This window comes from Bombus vancouverensis, chromosome 7 (assembly GCF_051014615.1).
Source record: "Bombus vancouverensis nearcticus chromosome 7, iyBomVanc1_principal, whole genome shotgun sequence".
Lineage (NCBI taxonomy): Eukaryota > Metazoa > Arthropoda > Insecta > Hymenoptera > Apidae > Bombus > Bombus vancouverensis.
Genome location: NC_134917.1, coordinates 3,585,483 through 3,604,081, shown reverse-complemented (window position 1 = coordinate 3,604,081; position 18,599 = coordinate 3,585,483). Strand labels below are relative to the sequence as shown.

Here is an 18,599-nt window from a genome sequence, read left to right as displayed (position 1 = left end):
TTGTTCGTAATGGAATGGTAGCACCTTGAGACTGTGATAAGTTTCGTTGAGCCAGTGCATTATATACGCTTTATAAGATAAAATAACCGGTCTTAAAGCAATATACGAGTCAAGTAGAAGTCGAATTGATCAACTCCATCAAGATAAATCGTTTGATTTCTGAGAAGTCAAGTGTTGATCGTATGCTGTGATTCTACGAACTGATACTAAAATTGACAAATTTTTCAAAAATGAAGTCACTCAGTTTGATTGCCGACTGGTTAGTGTAATGATAGATATGTAATATTCCAGTTCTTGAAGCAGAACTTGAAAACCGAACTGAATTTATCGAAAGCTCGAGGCAGAAGCAAATCACTGACGATGGATCTAATCAAATTCTCGCGGTTCCCTTCGCCATTGCGAATCGATAATCGACGAAGACGCGGCGAATAAGACGTTGCCGTGTCAAACATGAGTTCTGTCCGCCCAATAACTTTAACGATGCCGAATACTCAGAGGAGAACATGTCGGGTTCGTAAGAACGTCTTGGCAGTGCATGCCACATGCGGGTAATTAAACAGAAAATGGACGTTAATAAATTTTCATATACATCGACCGATCAGACCCAACATCGTGAAATGCCCCACGGGAAGAACGATGCACTTTATCATTGGCAAAGATCTTGAAACGAGGATTTCGGTAGACGAGAAATCGATTTCGTACCTCCTTTGCCAAACGAATTAATGACGGTCGAGGATTTTGCAAAATATGAAAATTCAATTCCGAGATAATTTCACAGGATCTGCATTTGACTATCGAGGAACCTAATTCAGTTTTCTAGGAATCCAATATCGTGCAAGTTTTAAGTCTTTATGCTTTATCGAGATGAAGTTTCATCTTTGCGATGAGATTCATTTCCACTTGATCACTCTACCGTTCAATCCTAGTCAATTGAATCAAATCACTTCAATATTCTCCTTTAAATAGCTCTGCTTTTAATGTTAAACTCTCGGACACCACATTGAAAAGATTAACTGAGAACACGTGAGATATTCTGTTCATAGCGATCAACTAAATTATCTATAAAGTTGATTAATATTATTATAATTTATCGTAACTGAGCTGATGAATTTCTACATGACTCAAATATCTCATCCACAAGTACCAAAATGTTAACGCCATAAGAAACTAAATTCTTTTTGCCTAATAAAAAATCCCATACATTCGTGTTTAAAGTATATGACAAGCTTTCATCCCTTTTTTCATAGCGAATAGATTAACTGTATGATTCAAACATCTTGTTCATAAATGCGAAACTGTTGATCTTCTAAAAAGTAAAATGTCTTGTTGCCAATGAAATCGTATTCAACCATTTAAGATATATTTATCCTATTTAAAACATATCGCACCAGATTTTCACCCCTTTTTCGTAGCGGGTAAGTTAACCCTTAACACTGCGATTTTTAATTGTGAATATCGACTGGCAACTCCAACTTATTCTCATCATACTTCGACGTGCAAATTTTTAAGTGTCAGATTGTAAATGCTACAATGACGTATAAATAATAATATTACAGTTATCCGAAACAATCTTTATTCGTCTCAGAAGTAATATTACATTGGTGGTACTTGAGAGACACACTTGGAGCGTTAACACGCTTTGACTGCCACGCCGAAATCACATGTTTCGCTCAGGACGCCACGAGAGTATTTTTATTATTCAAAGCATATAATGGCAAAGTAATAATAAATTGATGATGTAAGACACATTCTTCCCCAATGGACCGATTATCTTATTGGTGGTCACGGGTGACCACCGTGGTGCCTTGGTAACAGTTGATAGCGACATATTACAACAAGGCTTCGTTTATTTCAACAAACCATTCGCACTCGTTATTTCGCCGTAAGCAAAACGTCCAGAATATATTGTTGAAAGGTGTAGAGGATATTAGTAAACGGTATTTGCTCATTCTACATATAATAGTAAGGCGGAGAGACAAGCGTGACATTTTTATGATTTCGACGAAACATTCGGCTGAGATCGTAGAGGTCCGCAAAAAAAGTTATGTTTGTGATAAACCAATGGTAGTGGTAGATCACAACAGAGGAAAATGTGCTGTAGATTCATCGGGTCGAATGATAGCATATTCTACGCCACATAGAAGAATCCTCAAGTGGTATATAAAATTAGCTTTAGAGTTATTGTTAAATACATTAATTTCAAACGCGATGATACTCTATAAACAAGCAACAAACACAGAAATCAAGGTATCAGAGTTTAGAATGGCACTCGCAATGCACCTTACACAGTGCCATTCATCAGAGCCGTCAAATATACTTGTTCGACAAAGATTGCGACACGAAATGCAGAAGAAAGAAGAGCAAGCGTACCTGGCACGAAAATTTTGCAGAGTGCTATAAAAAAAATGTTAAACAGTCAGGATCAAAAATAGCTAAGAATCGGACCAAAAAGGTGACCACCTATTGTCCAGATTGTATTAATGAGCCACATTTATGTTTAAAGTGTTTTAACACAGTGCACCGTTAGATGCAAGGTTCTCATTTCTCTTTTATTGATATTCTAATAAAAACGTTTAATTGTCCAATGGGTCACTTTTTATTTCAAAGTATCTTCTATTTATCGGTTATATTGAAAATGTCCTAACTGTCAATTTTCATACAATTTTTACAATTGTAAGAAGTTCAAGCGCTCCGATCACCAATGACCACCGTGACGTCACAGGGGAAACCGTGGCTGGTCATATACGACCAACGTGGCAGTCAAAGTGTTAAGGGTTAAAAAGATGGTCGAAGAGGGCGGTAATCATTTTCGACGGAATGGATCTCGCAAGCGAGCAGCCGACCCGTGTGTTTCGTGCCGCGGCTCGGCACATAGGAGAAGAAGGGTAATTGAAAATGTAAATGCCTGGCGAATTAACGATCCGAATTGGAGGTACTCGGAGAGGGCGGGCGGCCCGGGTCGGACGTGCGCGGTGTTCGATGATAATCCGCGGATACCGACGCCGGTGGTACTGGTTCTGTGCGGATAAACGATTGCCAATTACGGAGGTGATAAATTCCGGCGGCGCAAATCGCCGGTTATGCGCTATCGCAGCCGTATACTATGTGCACGCCCGTAATAATTAAGCGATGAACGGAGGAACGGACGATAGGACGATCCGGCGCACACTAGGCTCCAGATACTATGGAATCGATTACGGGTATCGATAGATTGCGATCGACGATCCCCGAGAAACCGACTTGGGTGTTCAAAGGATGCGTTCGGTAACCTTGAATGTAACTTGCGGAACACGTTGTTGCGATTGTTGATTAGAGAATGGTTGCGGAGAAAATGAATGTGGGCAGTTTGTTGGGTTTAGATCTGTACGATTGTGGGAAGCATTCTTCATTTAGTTAATTCGAGGTTGTAGGTATATTGTGAATAGCTTCTCTTCTGAATAAATAATTTTGTCTGTAAGGAAATTTTGTCAACGGTTATTGATACAAAATTAAGATGAATCATGAATCATGCAGTATCCATTATCTGTCCTTTTCTTGTGTTTTATAACTCAATCTCTGTTGATGTGAAGCGCTAACACGGCTCGTATACAGTGGCAACTGGAGCGAAGAATTTTATCGCACGATTGCCTCGAACATCGACAAAACATTCTAAAATAACCATAAAAGTGATGAACTTCGAGCTATTCCAACTCCAAAAGCAAGAAACACCACGAGCCAGTGGTCGCCATGAAAAGAAGGCGGCTGGATGAAAGTCGGCGTCGCGGTCGGTGCGAAATCGAAGCGTGAAGTCGCAATTCCCGATCGAAATAATCATTTCACAGGGACACTCTATATATAGTATATCGCGAAAATCTGGGTTAACGAGCGTTCTCCTTCACTCGAATGTGTCTGTATATACACGATCGCGTGCATGTGTATCGCGAACCGCGCTAATTAACCCCGATGCTACCGTTCGATCTCGACACCAACGGAAACGATATCGCTAGTGTAACGATCACCACCGAGAGCAAAAAGTACGACGATTCCTTTTTCGAAGAGATCCACGGTATGCACAAGACTTCTAAGTATCCACGATGGAAACACCTGCTTGCGATTAGCGTGCATCGTTAATCCGCCATCTGAAGAGGGATCGCGAGTTTCAAAGGTAATTGAGAATCGTACGAAACCGTATGTAACTCAGCCTTGAGTCCAAACGTATCGCAGGTAATTACGAATCTTCTGTGCTTGGACGATTAACTCTCCAAGGACCAGTATATGCGTGTGTGTTTTTTTCTTCGTCTTTGGTTACTCGGTAAACAATTATCTTTTGCTCTATTAGTACGTCCATTAAACGAGCGTCTTGTTCCATCATGCTAAAACTGGGAATGATTACGTCCCATACTGTCTTACTAAATAAGCGCCTGATACTTCATCAGACATTAAATCACAAGCCATAAAATGTACGTATCACTGGTTAGGATTAAATGAGGTCCGTTTCTGGCTGTACGATGTTGGAATTTAACAAGAATGTGGGACGCGGAAGAACGGAAAGCACGATAAACGCTAGGAAGAAAAATCGTCGGGCCGAATGATATTAGGAGAAGTGAATCACGATGGGTGAATCGAAACGGATAGGTCGCCGAGTAACTCGGATCCATCGGTGGCTCCGGTCGAGAAACTCGCGAGATAATGGTCGATTTTTTGCTCGATCCGGAGACACAGGCCGAACCGGGGGCTTTTATTGGGGCTTAAGCTGCCGAGAAAAGAAGGTGGCTCCATGATAGATGCGAGCGAACAACAGCTACATGGGTGGCCCTCCCGTCACACGCGACTTACTAGCCACCCCGAAGACATTCGCCGTGGCTGATATCAGACCGCGCCGCGCCGCGCCGGCTTCGATACGCCCGTCGATCCTAACGACGAATCTGCGTCGACGAAACCTGACGGTCAGGGCGCCGGCGCTTACGTCTCTCGTTTCACTACTCGCCTTCGTAGTTGGCCTGCTCTTGTTACGGTTAGTTTAGATTCTTTGAAATATAGATACATACAGTATTTTGATTCTGATGACTTGGAGCTTTGAATGATACTAATTAGGTTAATGACTAATCGTGTCAAGGTAGTATAAATTGTTTAAATGTGAAGATTGAGACTGTAAATACGTTGAGAATTCTGTTTTAGTAGAATGGTTCAATTGAAGTCAAGTATATTTTATAACTGGTTCTTTTTTTTTACCGAAACTCGATTCTTCAGAAATACTGGTAAATTTGTTACTTTTTTAAAGGATAGAAACTGTGAGTACATTAAGAATCTTGATTCAGTAATATGATTCATTTCGAGTCAAATAATATTACTCATTTATTCATAGTAGAAATTTATCGTTAACAATACTGGCAAATTTCTTATATTTTTGAAGAGCTGAAATTCTGGGAACATTAAGAATTTTATTCTGATAATATGGCTCAATTGGAGACAAGTATATTGTTTAAATGCTTTTTTAGTGGAAGTCCATTTTTAACAGGTACTGGTGAATTTATTATCTTGTCTATGGGTTAAAGCTGTGGAAGCATTAACTATCTTATTTTAGTAATACTTTCTATTTTAAATATGTGTGTAGTTGTTTCTAGTGGAATTGGTTGTTAAAAAGTACTAGTGAGTCTTTTGTACTCTTTGATACAAGCCCTACAATGCTCCATTTTATCAAAAATGGCGGACCGCTTCAAAATTTTGTTCGCGTCTAGACAAACTGAATACACGAACGTGTAGGTGTCGATAAATGGACAGCTATAATTTGTAGGGTCAGAGACAAACCTAGAAAGTGGCCCGAGTCGTGACTAAGAACTTTTTTCATAAAAAACATGAATTGAAGGACAAGATGACAGAAATTTCTTTGAATATGTTGCAGTGAAAGGAGAAGGATCTACACGTTCAATATGTCTTATATATGTTATATTATATACATTCCTTACTTTGAAAAAACGATAGCGTCATTTTCTTGTCTTCAAAACGTCAAAAAGAATTATCATCTACTCAAAAGTTCAAACAGCGAACATTTTTTCGATGCACTATATCGTAAACGATCGTAAACCGTAAATTAAGAACGAAAGCGAAACGTTGCTATAACTGTACCGAAAGCACGTGAAAATGCACGCACGCCATATTTACTGCGTTGGTTTCCTGGCCCCTTTGGCGGACATTTATCTCGCGGACTGTCAAGAAAATTGTAAACAATAAACAGGAGGTTGTAAAAGAGCACTCACCGTTGACTGCGTGACGAATCCATAATCCATGGCTAGCGTTAATCTCCAAGGCATAGTTCTCCTCGATTTAATAACACAACTTTGCACTTTCATCGAATTCGCTTATTACGCGCGTTTTCTTTTTGGTGCTATTTTAATTGATCGCAACGCCGCATTGTATGCACTGTGTGACGTTGTTATCGACGTATGATAATCGTGTCAGTCACGATTAGTCGAATCGCATAGATATTGTCATGAGATCGAAAAGAATAATACAGTAAATGCATAGTAGATATATTGTAAAATATTGAAGAAAGGGTATTGAGAATATTGAAGATGCTAATCCGACCTAGTGTGTTATACATTTCGTTTAACGTATTATCAGTTCACAGGTTATTATTGATATTATTCACTTCGATATTACTGAAGGAACGAACACACTAATATATGAGCAGACCGTATCTTGTGACGTACATATGACGGACGATGCGAATCACTATTGGTCGAATCGCAACGATATTATCGCGAGAGTTGCAAAGTGAATATCGAAGATGTTAATGCACTTTATCGTGTTATATTATTTTCCCGGTATTGTCACTTTACGTAAAAGAACATACTGACAGTTACAACAATAAATATCGAAGATGTTAACGCGATCTATTGTATTATATTTTTCACTATTAACCGGGTTACTTCACGAGATCGATAGCATTGTCTTCACGTAAACCGAGACAATGACAATTGTAAAAATGAATATCGAAGATGCTTACGCGATCTATAGCGTTATATCTTTCGTTAGTGTTCACGTGTTTGATATCACTTCATGAAAATAAACATATTGATATATGAATCGTTAAGAAGTATCTACTACAATATTATATACTTACTAGTAGACCATATTTTATATTAACGGGTAATAAACGATGCAGATTGTAATGATATTACTGCGAGATGGGAGTAAACTTTAATATGGTGTATCGTGTTATACTTTTTCGTTTGATTGGGTATCGTCATCTCGCGAGTCCACTATTGTTGACTTCACGTAACAAACACATCGATATACGAGTACACTGTATTTCAGGCAAAAGTCTAGGTAATTTGATTGAGGACGCGTTTTGGAACGTTAATTGCGCAGAAGGATGCGCAGAAGGATGCGCAGAACGTCTGTCAGGTGGTAAACGTCGAGAGTGTGCGTAAATTTCTTAATTGCTCAAAATTATTTAAGAGTCTGACAGTTTAATTATTATTTGTCGCAGGTGATTTCAGAAATTTGTTGGAGTTATTTTTTATGCTCGAGGCGGCGGCAGTCGAGGAAAATTTACTACGCTGCGGAGAATCATGTCGGTTGGTCAACAACACAGAATTCACGACGCTAGCGAAATCGACATAACCAATTGATTGGAGATCTAAACATACAAACAACAAGTATGTGACTCATTTTACTTCATAATTTCTTTCTATATCAGATAAGACATATAACCAATAACGACTAGCAACTTAATAATAATAATAGTTTGCTATTTCTTCTTACATCGACTAATACACATAACCATTAATAAGAATATCGCCGTGAATGTGTCTCTTAGACGCCACACTCATCAACTTCATTTTTTATTAATTTCTCAATTTCACTATCCAATATAAATATTCAATTCTCAAGAGATAAATGATTTATTTCTATAAATTAATTTATTATGACAAGATAACATAAACAACAGTAAATTGCAAAATATATTTAAATTTCGTCTCAAATGTGAATGCTATATAGTTGATCACATTTATCACACATGTAATTTTGTAAAATATTGTTATAAATGAAACGTTGATGTAGTTGTCGATGCTATAACGACGTTTATATTACAACACAAGGATATGATTTGACTTCGATTTTAAGAATCGAATAAAATATCATATCTAATGGTATTATTCGAAATGTTTCAGGCAAGATTTAACAAAAGAAGTCGAAAATCACTTGGGAATCTTTGACAGCATCGCTGATGGGATTTCAGAGGTTCCTCAAGGGACTTTGAAGGGGATTTGAAGAAATCTTCTGTTGCCTGTCCTTTCTTCCACGTTTACAAAAACGTTCTACGTATGTATCAAAGATTATATATTATATTTTTGCATTATTTTTAAAGGACCATAAAACAAATCCTTAAATTTTACGCCATGTAAATTTTAGTTTAATATTATCGTCCTATAAGCGTATAATCGGAATGCTACTTGTAATTGTTGCATGCAATAATTTTCCTACTTTTCATCTAATACTAAATAATAATACAATTGCATTAGTTTGATTTCATCGATTTGTAAAATAAAAAGGTATGTACGGACTGAAATTTTGCTTACGATAAAATTACCGTAATTATTATCGACGATAGCCTCTATGGGTTAAGGACTATTCAGCAATTAAATCGTTTAAACGAATCATGCATATCCCAAGTGGGATTTAAGTAAATAGATACGTTATTCCGTGCACGCATTAAAGTAAAATGAATTTTGCCGAGGCCTTTTTTAGTAACGTTATGTAAGCCTATTAAGCGGACACTAGACATCCAAGAAAGAAGGATGGAATAATGTTTGAGGAATGCCGAAAAGTAGAGGAAAGGGAGAGGTCACAACTCGACCGGCGGAAGCCACGAGGTAAAAGAGGAGAACGAAGAAGACTCGATGAGACTCTGGTTTTAATTAGTTGGAACCGCCGCGCCGCAAGGGAACAATCGATGGCATTAACGATGTTGCAGATAAGAAATCAGGCTTCTGAACTCTTGTTCGTTATCATTGCCCGAATACTTCTGACGCGAGCCCTCCTCGAATTCTTCTCCATCGAATATGATTAAAATCTTCATAAACACCTGCTACAACTCTGATTAACAAATGCTACGAATGGCCATTTACTGATGACTTCTTCTTTTCTTGAATGAATTGAAATTTCCTCGTTAATTTGTATTCATTAAAGGGGTTTACCTTCTATCTTGTAATTTCTAGTATTTTATTACAGACATAATTGTTGGTTCTTTAGTTTCAAAATGAACAAAAACATAACTTTTTTGGTACTTTATTATAATTCTTCGACGTTAAAATTTTATTGATAATGATATAAAAATTGTTCCAAAACTAATTAATGTTGTAAAGAACGGAACATTTAGTACGCAGTAAAGGAATTAGAATTTCTATTCTATTTCTTGAATTTATTTCGCAGAAATTGTAACGGTAACGATATAGAAATTGCTGTCCAATTAGACAGTGTTTGAAGAGCAGTGCATGTAGCAACGAACGTACTAATCGCAAAGAAATTAGAATTTCTATCTTAAAATAACTTGAGAAGAGTTAAAATGTATAAACTGAGAGAAGAACTTGAGAACCACTGGGCCGTTTACAATTAAGCAATGTAACCGAGTCGCAGACGCGTGGAGCGTCGTGTGTGGTCCCGGGGTTCGAATCCCACCTCTCCCTTTCCACTCTTTCCAACCGGTACCACCACTCTACCACGATGTCCCCACCACTTGAAGGTTCTCTTCAGCTCCTCTCATGTTCGTTTTTCTCTCGTTTCTCCTCTCTTGCTCGCCGCGGCTCTTTACCTTCTACGCTCGATCCCGAAGGTGGTGACTCATCCACCTATAGGCTACCACGGATTCGGGAATTCCTTCTCGTTTCTCGTCGTTCCTCGATCTAACACGAATTTTTGCACAACCGTCCAGATTTCTATCGAGATCACGAATAACAGACCGAAACTGCGGTTCATTAGAACGGCGAACCTGCTCCGTGCAACCCGAAGAAAACTTTTGCATACGCTTTAAGAGGATCTTCTCTTAGATATTTTAAATTGTCTATTATTAAAGATTGGAATACAGTAGAACTTCATTTATCTTATCGATATTTATTTAAATGAATTAATGAAATAGGTAATGGGAGGCGGGGAATTAATGAATCTTTTTTATATAAATTCCAGTTACAATTTGACTTCGACGAATTCAAATAGAACTGGATTTCAAATTGTGATTTTTTGATTAGTGCAGCTGCAAAGTAACTGTACTCCAATTTATCTGCAAACTAATGAAATTAAACAAGCTAATGAAAACGAAACTATTTCAGAATTGGAACTATTGGAACTAAGGAAGAATTGGAACTAACTGGAAAACAAGACAGCTCCTTATAATTTCCCTGGTCGACCTCTCTATAATCCATAAAAGTTGGCGTGGCTTAGGTTTTAAAACTGGTTCTGATTGTCGAATAGAGCTGTGACGCGCGAGAGTATCCACGGCCAGACATGTTTGGAGTTCGGACTTGTCGAGAGGCGCGGATGCGTAAAGGTGGACATGACACTAGGAAACTAAATACCGGTCGACCGATCCTATGATCCCCGCAGAGAGTTTGACCGCTGTCAAAAAGCATTGGCCCGTCTGGACCTATCTCACTTAATTTTCGTTAAAGTCACCGAATCGGGGATTGGATCGTCGACAGTCCGGAATCGTCTTACCAGTATCTTTCTCTATTCACACTGAGCATCGTGTCGATCGATAGTAACGATGGTTTAGAATAGATTGGACCCGATTTCATAAGAGGAAATCTGTAGACGTAATACGAAAGTGTGTCTCTTAGTGCTGTCACCTTAATACTTTTTCACTTGAATTTGAATACTTGCAAACAATATATGAACAGTTCGTTGTCTATTTGTCATCTTTCTTGCATACTGTTCGTAAATATGTTTGTGAAATATGTCATGTGATATCACTTACTGTAAGTGTTCGTCTTAAGAAATCGTTAAATTGTTCATATTTTCAATTGAATTTCTTTTTTTCAGGTTGAACATTGAAGTTCAAATGACGATAAAAACGTACAACTACAGATTTATCCAGAAGATGACAACCTTTCTTATTACTCTCGGATACATCATGGCTTTCATCACCCATATGTTATCGCGGTCCAATTAAAATTCAGATTTACTGGCGGCAGACGTAGTAGCAATATTAAGGATCAGGGAACCATTTCACGAGCGAAGACGACGTTTCGTTCTCCGTAACCCCTTGCACGGTTAATGAAGAGTTCGCTATATCCCGGGATGGCAGCTGACGTTGCATTCATGCATGAGAGTGCCGCGTCCCGGTCATTTGGCCTGTGGTGCGACTAAAAACAAGGCAGCGCTCTCGAGTTTTGTCCCATCGGTGGCCGGTAACGCGCCTTCCATGGGGACCAGCAGCAAAAGAAAATTTCAAAGGGGACCATCGACCCGCTGGCCCACACATCGAGTTGCCGGAACATGCGGATTAAGCCATTAAAGCCTGCTTCAAGCTGTTTCGGGGAAATTCACGAGACAGAGAGTTCGTTATTGTTACTCTGTCACAAGCAAAACTGCTGTCCGTTTGTTTCGATACATGCGACGAATGAACCGTCGTGTCGCCACGAGATTATTATTGAACCTGCACATTGATTCTCTTGCTATAGGGTAAGGGAGAGATATTTGAGTCAAGCTAAGTAATTCGCCAAATTATTTTGTTTACCAACAATTTGTACGACTTACATTTGAAAACACATTATTTGGCTCTTTTTAACTGACGTGATATATCCTTGTTAATTCAAATAGGGCTACCATAGGGTTATTTGAATCATTTTCTCATGCATAAGCATATATGATATTTTCTCATTCTTTCCTTATTATATCCAAGATTAATCACGTTTCATTTGATTATTCCATGCAAAATTAAAAATTAAATTTTAAGATGTTGAAGATATTGACACAAGTAACCCTAACTTACTACCATACCTAGCTTTAATATTCATAATTCTACTTTTAAGTTATATTCTGATGTGCATATAACAATCAAGTACTGATGTGTTTGTGTAATCCACCCTTCGGTTTAATTTCGTGATTTTCAGTAAATTTTCAGTAAAATGTCTATGTACATCTTTCATGTACTAAGAGATACCTTGATGTTTATTTGAAATTTCTACGAAGATTCTTATCGACTCCTCAAGCTCGTAAAAGTATGCCTTCGTTTCACCGCGTGAAACGACCAACAAATTACACAACGGTCAGACTTTTACTTGAATGAGCAAAGAACCGCGAGAACAGCGATGGTCAAGCACGCGCGAGACCTTCCACGAGATAATTTATTGGTCAATCAAAATGACGCATGGAGGTATAAGGTGACACGTCAGCGTGCACGGTTGACCATTAATTTTAATACCCGTCACCATCAGATCTCCCGACGCTGCTTTCCACGTTGGCTCCCCACTGACGGTGGAGCGTATCCATCGGCATCGGCTACCGTACGACTAATGCTCCGTTCACTAACGACGATCATCCTTGAAGATCTCGGTCTACCGATCTCTCACGGTCGCCACGAATTATTATCCTTCTCTTAATCCTGCGTAGCTGACCCGCCGCACCACCCTATCGGGTGGCGATTTCAATAATGGAACAAATCGAAGGATTAAGCTTTTTGAATATATAGAAAAAAATTGGGGAACTTAGAGAAACAAACAAATTTTCGAAACGGAGTTAGAGATTAGACACCATCTTTTATGTACAACTTCCACAAAATAACAACAAAAGAAATGATCGTGAATATAATACACTGATAAAGAGACAAGAGGATAACGAAGAAAAACGAAAAGCGGAATAAACCAATAAATACCTACAATCTTGTGAAAAATCATGCAATTAAGATACGATCAGACGAAAGCTGCGAGCTGCCGTCCGAATATATCAATGGTACGCCAAGAACGCGTCGAGAGGTATGCAAGCACGGTAAGTGCAACGTCGATTGATAGCGCGCGTCCCCTTATCTATAAACCATTTTCACTTTTTTCCGTTTCTCTAGGTGCTTATCTGGTGTCCGAGGCGCGCAACTAGAGAATTCTAGGACGTTATTTACGGCTGATTAACAGGCTCAATAATTCCCTTCCGCATTACTTTATTGAGTCCCATGGCCCACGCGCGATTTGCCTGCGATTTATGACGCAAGATAAACCGATACCACTGCCTCCTGATCGGCTCGTTCTATTGGACTGATCTCGTATGTAAACAGAGGCCGAACCAAACTGACCGGTAATCTCCGACGAATTTGCATCTGGTTCTTTTTCTAAACAGTTCGAGCGAACCAGGTAATATGCAGCGTGTTGCATGCATAAAAGGGAAACACGCATACGTTGAAACAACGAAACAGAATTGTCTTTCACGAGGATCAAATCGTGCGACTCCCGTGAAACGGAAACCATTTGTTTCCCAACGATTCAGGGATTATTCCAGCCGCATCTGTTTAACGCGCATCATCGACGTTTCAATCGGTAACACCAGCATCTACGGTCAACATCTAATCCCTATTCGTTTCATCGACTATTCCAAAGTGGCGGAGTATACGTCAACGTGAAATGAATCACGGTATGCTGACGGTTCTCGAGACGGATGCATAATTTCGAGGCTCGAAGCTCCCAAGGCTGGTTCCTGTCCCCGCCGCGTTACAGAAGGCGCACACGGTTGCTCAGGAATGTCGAACGGGTCGGTCACAGGGTTAATGTTTGCTGCCTCCTCACGTGCCTCTGACTTTTCTCCCTGGTTGTATCTCATTTGTAAAGATTCCGGGACAAAGGAGCCACCAAGAACCGTTTGTGTGGCTTCGCGGCTCGCTTCACCCATAAGTAGTCTCGACTTGGGCCATGTACGCCTGCCGGACAGACAGAAGCGCGAGTCTGTCAAGTGGCGCGATTATAATCTGACAGGGACGTATCGGTTGCCGGCCTTTCTTCCCGATTCCGAGCAATCGACAATATATTTTGGAGTCAAGCGTTACTAGGCGCCGAGCATCGAATATTTCCATGACTTACAAGTGACGTATCGCATTACAAACAGGGCCAAATATTTATTTTTACGTATACGTCGCATGCGAAGGACATACTGCACGAAATATTTGTTATTGCATATTATGATTTACACTCACTTTAAGGTTGTCAAGTTTAATTACAATGCCTTATTTCAGAATGTACGTGTAAGTAATCGAATTTATGAGAATCGATGGAGTTGAGCCTACGTTTGATGTTCACGAGATATCGTTTAAATTCAACTGATGAAATATTACGGGATGGTTCAGGTACTCAACTTCTGTCCGTCTCCGACCATCAGTTCTTGTAAAAAGAAATAATTGTCGCTTATTAGTCATCACGACGTCGGCATCGGTACGTTAACGTCGTCTATTACTTACCAGGTACGTTTCCGAAAGCGAGGCTGATCCTTCGGACATCCTGGACGATCCTTGGCCGACAACCTTTGGGCTCCATTATCGAAAAAGAAAAATGGGCACACCAATACACGAAGAAACCAATGAAATTATTTATTCTCCAACGTCGACGAACTCTATCTTCGATCTTCTTATTTCCGACCCTAACAATGGCTATCTAACTTCAACATGATTTCAACTTTTCATCGGTAAGTTGACTTAAAAGCTTCGACTCTACTATGAATTTTCAATTTTCAGGGACAAATTCGTACAAACGTCGCGAGTTTCTCATACTTGTAAGGATCGTCTACGACCTATCTTTTGAACGATTCGTGGGAGAGACGTAACAAGGGAGGTTGGAACAACGCTAGCGGAGGTTAAATGATGTATAAAGTGCGTTAACCGACACCACTCACCGTGCAACACACGCATATCGCGTTCACGGTATAAACGTAGGCGTGGCTGGTTTGATATCAACGATGGCCACCTTTCGACTGTAAATCAATCGATATCACGCCGGCAGGAGGGGCTTTTCATAGGGTTTGCACGGGCCTGAAATACGACTCGAGGGTGGAAGCATGCGCCAAATGCTGAATGTGAATCGACCCGCCCCGAAACCTTTTATCCCGACACCGATCGCCTCTCGCCACTGTCTTTCTCTCTCGCCTACCCACCGGTTCGCCAGTGTCGCGCCGATAAATTTCGATAAACATCTGGCTCGATTGATTCCGTTCCCGGTGTTAATTAGCTCGCGTCTAGTACCGCTTTCACAGCATCGATCGATTCCGCCGCGTTAATGTCTTGAGATCGCGATCACCTTGTCTCTCGTTTCTTCTTTAGAGATCTTTTAATTGGATTGTTCATCGAGATTGTTTGCTCTCTTTCATTTCTTTTCTTATTTTTTCCTCATTAAGGTGGATTTTCAGTTTCCTTTCCCATTTATGAACGGAAATACTTTAATTTCCTTTTATTTATCATAGTTTACTTAAGTAAATAGTTGGAACTTTGTAGAATTATAATTATATTATTAGGAACTCTATACAATATTGACTCGACGTTTGTATCTTTGATTAATAATCATTGATACCACTTATTACAAAACTGAAATGTTATTTCAATATACACAGATATGTAAACTTGGAGTATACAATTTTTATGAAATACTGTTCCGAAATTAAATTTTGACCAGGGTCGATTCTTGATGGTTTACAACGAGGATTTTAATGCAACTTAACTCTTCAATGGGACCTAATTTTGAGACAGTAGATTGACTGCTGAGGAAACTAGTGAATTGTTGAACTTTAATGTTGACATCATCTATCGGAGTACGTTTAAAGTACAATTGTTAGTTTTGTCTTTAGCCTAGTGTAATTCAGTTCTTGAAAAGAATTTTTAAGTTTAATATGCCCCGTATCTATAAGCAAACATCAAATTCCAAGTTTCAGTATATTGCTATCTCATGCAAAGTCGAAGCCTTTGATCTTGTAAAAAAGGGCCGTATCTTATTCGCTTATTAGAAACGGAACCGCCGTTAATTACTTGGATAATTCGGTTCATTGGTGCCGCGTAATTATTTAATCGACTATTTATCAGTCTGCAGCATCGTCGGTGTATTTGTACAAACGTTTGAATAAGGTTTATCCTGACCGGCGACTAAACCATACAATCAAGGAATTATCTAGGAGCAAAGGAACAGGATGGATGTTGAAGATAGAACAAGTATACGTTGATACGTGGCTCATGATAGTGGGAATATTTAATTCGATCTTTAAATAATTCTTACAAGGTATAAGTGCCCGATATTGTATCGAGCCTTCCGTATTAGCATAGGTAAATAAATAACTAAGTTATTTTTAAACAGTCTATCGAGACGACGTTCTCGCTAAGTTGCACTTTATTTACACGACAATTTATATCAATCTTTTTTATATATACATATACGTATATATATGTATATTTATATATATATACCTATACATATACGTTGTTTCTATTTACTCCTCTTCATACATACATATATGTATAATGTTTTCTATTGCACGTCGCAATCGTACGATATCTTACATTTTTACAATAAATTAACAAAACGAAACTAGGACTTTACATTTTCACTCTCATTCTCATGCAAACTTCCTCTCATACAAACTTGTCACACTTGTCCTTGGTTAAAGTATCTTCATTCTCTCTTTGTCTCTCCCTCGAATACTGGTTCCTTTATCAGAGAACGATGACTTCTATTCGTTTTTTTTTCCGATCTACTGTGTTCGCGAGAAAACTGTACAAATGGCACTGTACAACCCATTTCACCATGATTTACACGATTCGCGTGTAATCACGACGATCGATCGATTACTCCGTTCATTCCCCTGGTTCTAAATACGACATTTTTATTCGTGATATAGGAACGTACGTGCTAATTCCTCCCTTACAAACGATGTTGAATGATAGCTATCGTTGCGATCGCCGCGCGCACGACCACCATCATTCGATTCATAACGCCGGTAACTCATGAGCTTTCCTGTCGCAGGATACGTCGCATCGCGGTTTTATCGGTCTCAAGTTAAATGGGAAGCTCTAAGACAACGAATTACAAAAATTCGTTCAGCAGTCGCTTAAATATTCAGTCGGTGGCTTTGAATTTTTTTTCCACGAAATAAATATCCGAATTTTTAAACATAGAAGAAACAAAGGCAACCGACTAAGTTAATCTTAATTTGACTATGCAATCATTTTCGAATTTCAGGAAATCGATAATAGAATGTAGATGTACAATCTTTGGAGCGCAAGTGGCTGTGGTCTCGATGACGATCTTTCGTACAAAATTTACGGGAGGAACGTTAAATTATCTAAGACTAACGCATTCATACAACCACTCCCGTTTTCACGGTTCACCAGATATGTTATCAACGACACGTTTTCATTCTCTCGCGATCGACATTCGACGCGAGAAATGAGAGTTCTTACAAGATCTCGAAACGTCGAACGAGCTCGTCGATAAGTTTAGCTTCAATTATTCGATCGATCCTATTGTCGTCATTTCGCTTGGAGTTCCGCCGCTTGTTCCTCTTCCTCTTTCGTTAGAGGCACCGTCGAATGATTGTAAAGACCCTGGGCCATCAGCTGAAGGGCGAGAGGATTCTTCTGGCCACTGGCCTTCTTGATCTTCGCCCTCTTGTTCTGAAACCAGATCTTGATCTGCGCCTCGTTCAAACCCAAATCCCTCGAGAGTTGTTGCCTCCTTCGTTCGGTCAGGTATCGATTCTCCGCGAACTCCCTCTTCAGCCTGGCCAATTGTTCGCCACTGAACGCGGTCCGCGGACGCTTTTCCTCGGGTGTGCCGCCATTGCCACGGCCGTCCGACCTCTTCACCCTCCTCGTTCGTGGACCTGCAACACGGTAGGATCCTATCGTCAGCTGATATCTGTCGAAGTGGCTGAAGAATTGGGATTATTGCGGTTAGGAGATTTAAATGTATAAGAAAGAAATGTTAATATAACAGTATTATAATTTAATATAAATCTAAGAAGCTAAGATAAGTTAAGTTTTTGTTTAACGATTAGAGAATGTATTTATGTATCATCTTTTAACCAGGTGTCGACCAGTGGTGGAAATTGGTTCGCGTCTTCTTTGTAAATTAAACATTTCTTCCTTCAAATTTGAATAATTTTTAAAAGGAAAATGCATTAATAAGTACATATTCTCTTGTACAATCATGAACATAGGTCGTAGAAATTTTCATTATTAATGAGAGTGCAATGTACCCTAAAATATGAGTCTAAAAATGTTAGAGATAAATGTTACGTATACAAATATTTATATACGTGAGATGTAGCTTTCGAGTCAGAAGCAGAAGGTAGTCCGAAACAATAGATTCTACGCCTGACCATTAAAGTCAAGCGTCACTTGCCAGGGTTAACATTAGAATGACCGATCATATTTCACGATGAAGACGAAATATAATTAGGACAGTTCTCCATCTGTCCACTGCTCTCGTACACAGTTTGGAAAAGAACTGAATAAGAAACCAAGATACGAACTGATTGAAATAACAATAAATAACATAAATGGCGGTAAAAGGTTCCATTGTATTGTAAAAGGTAGAGGAGTAGAAGACAATTCAAATCATGTTGTTGTTTTGCCTCGGAGTATCAAGATCGTTAGGATACAT

General features: G+C 39.2%; 1 protein-coding gene and 1 long non-coding RNA gene across 2 annotated transcripts; one reads left to right on the top strand and one right to left on the bottom strand.

The window, feature by feature from the left end:
* Positions 1 to 7,434: 7,434 nt before the first annotated feature.
* LOC117164640 (uncharacterized) lies at positions 7,435 to 14,411 on the top strand. Its single transcript, XR_013058786.1, has 4 exons — positions 7,435 to 7,640; positions 8,157 to 8,307; positions 10,311 to 12,966; positions 13,040 to 14,411. It is a non-coding gene; the product is annotated as an uncharacterized LOC117164640 (long non-coding RNA).
* Positions 14,412 to 14,958: 547 nt separating this feature from the next.
* On the bottom strand, positions 14,959 to 17,878 carry LOC143302916 (homeobox protein E60; the record flags this gene model as incomplete). Its single annotated transcript, XM_076619983.1, has 1 exon — positions 14,959 to 17,878. A coding segment is annotated over one exon (414 nt), but the record flags the coding sequence as incomplete, so codon positions are not given.
* Between the last annotated feature and the right edge of the window lie 721 nt (positions 17,879 to 18,599).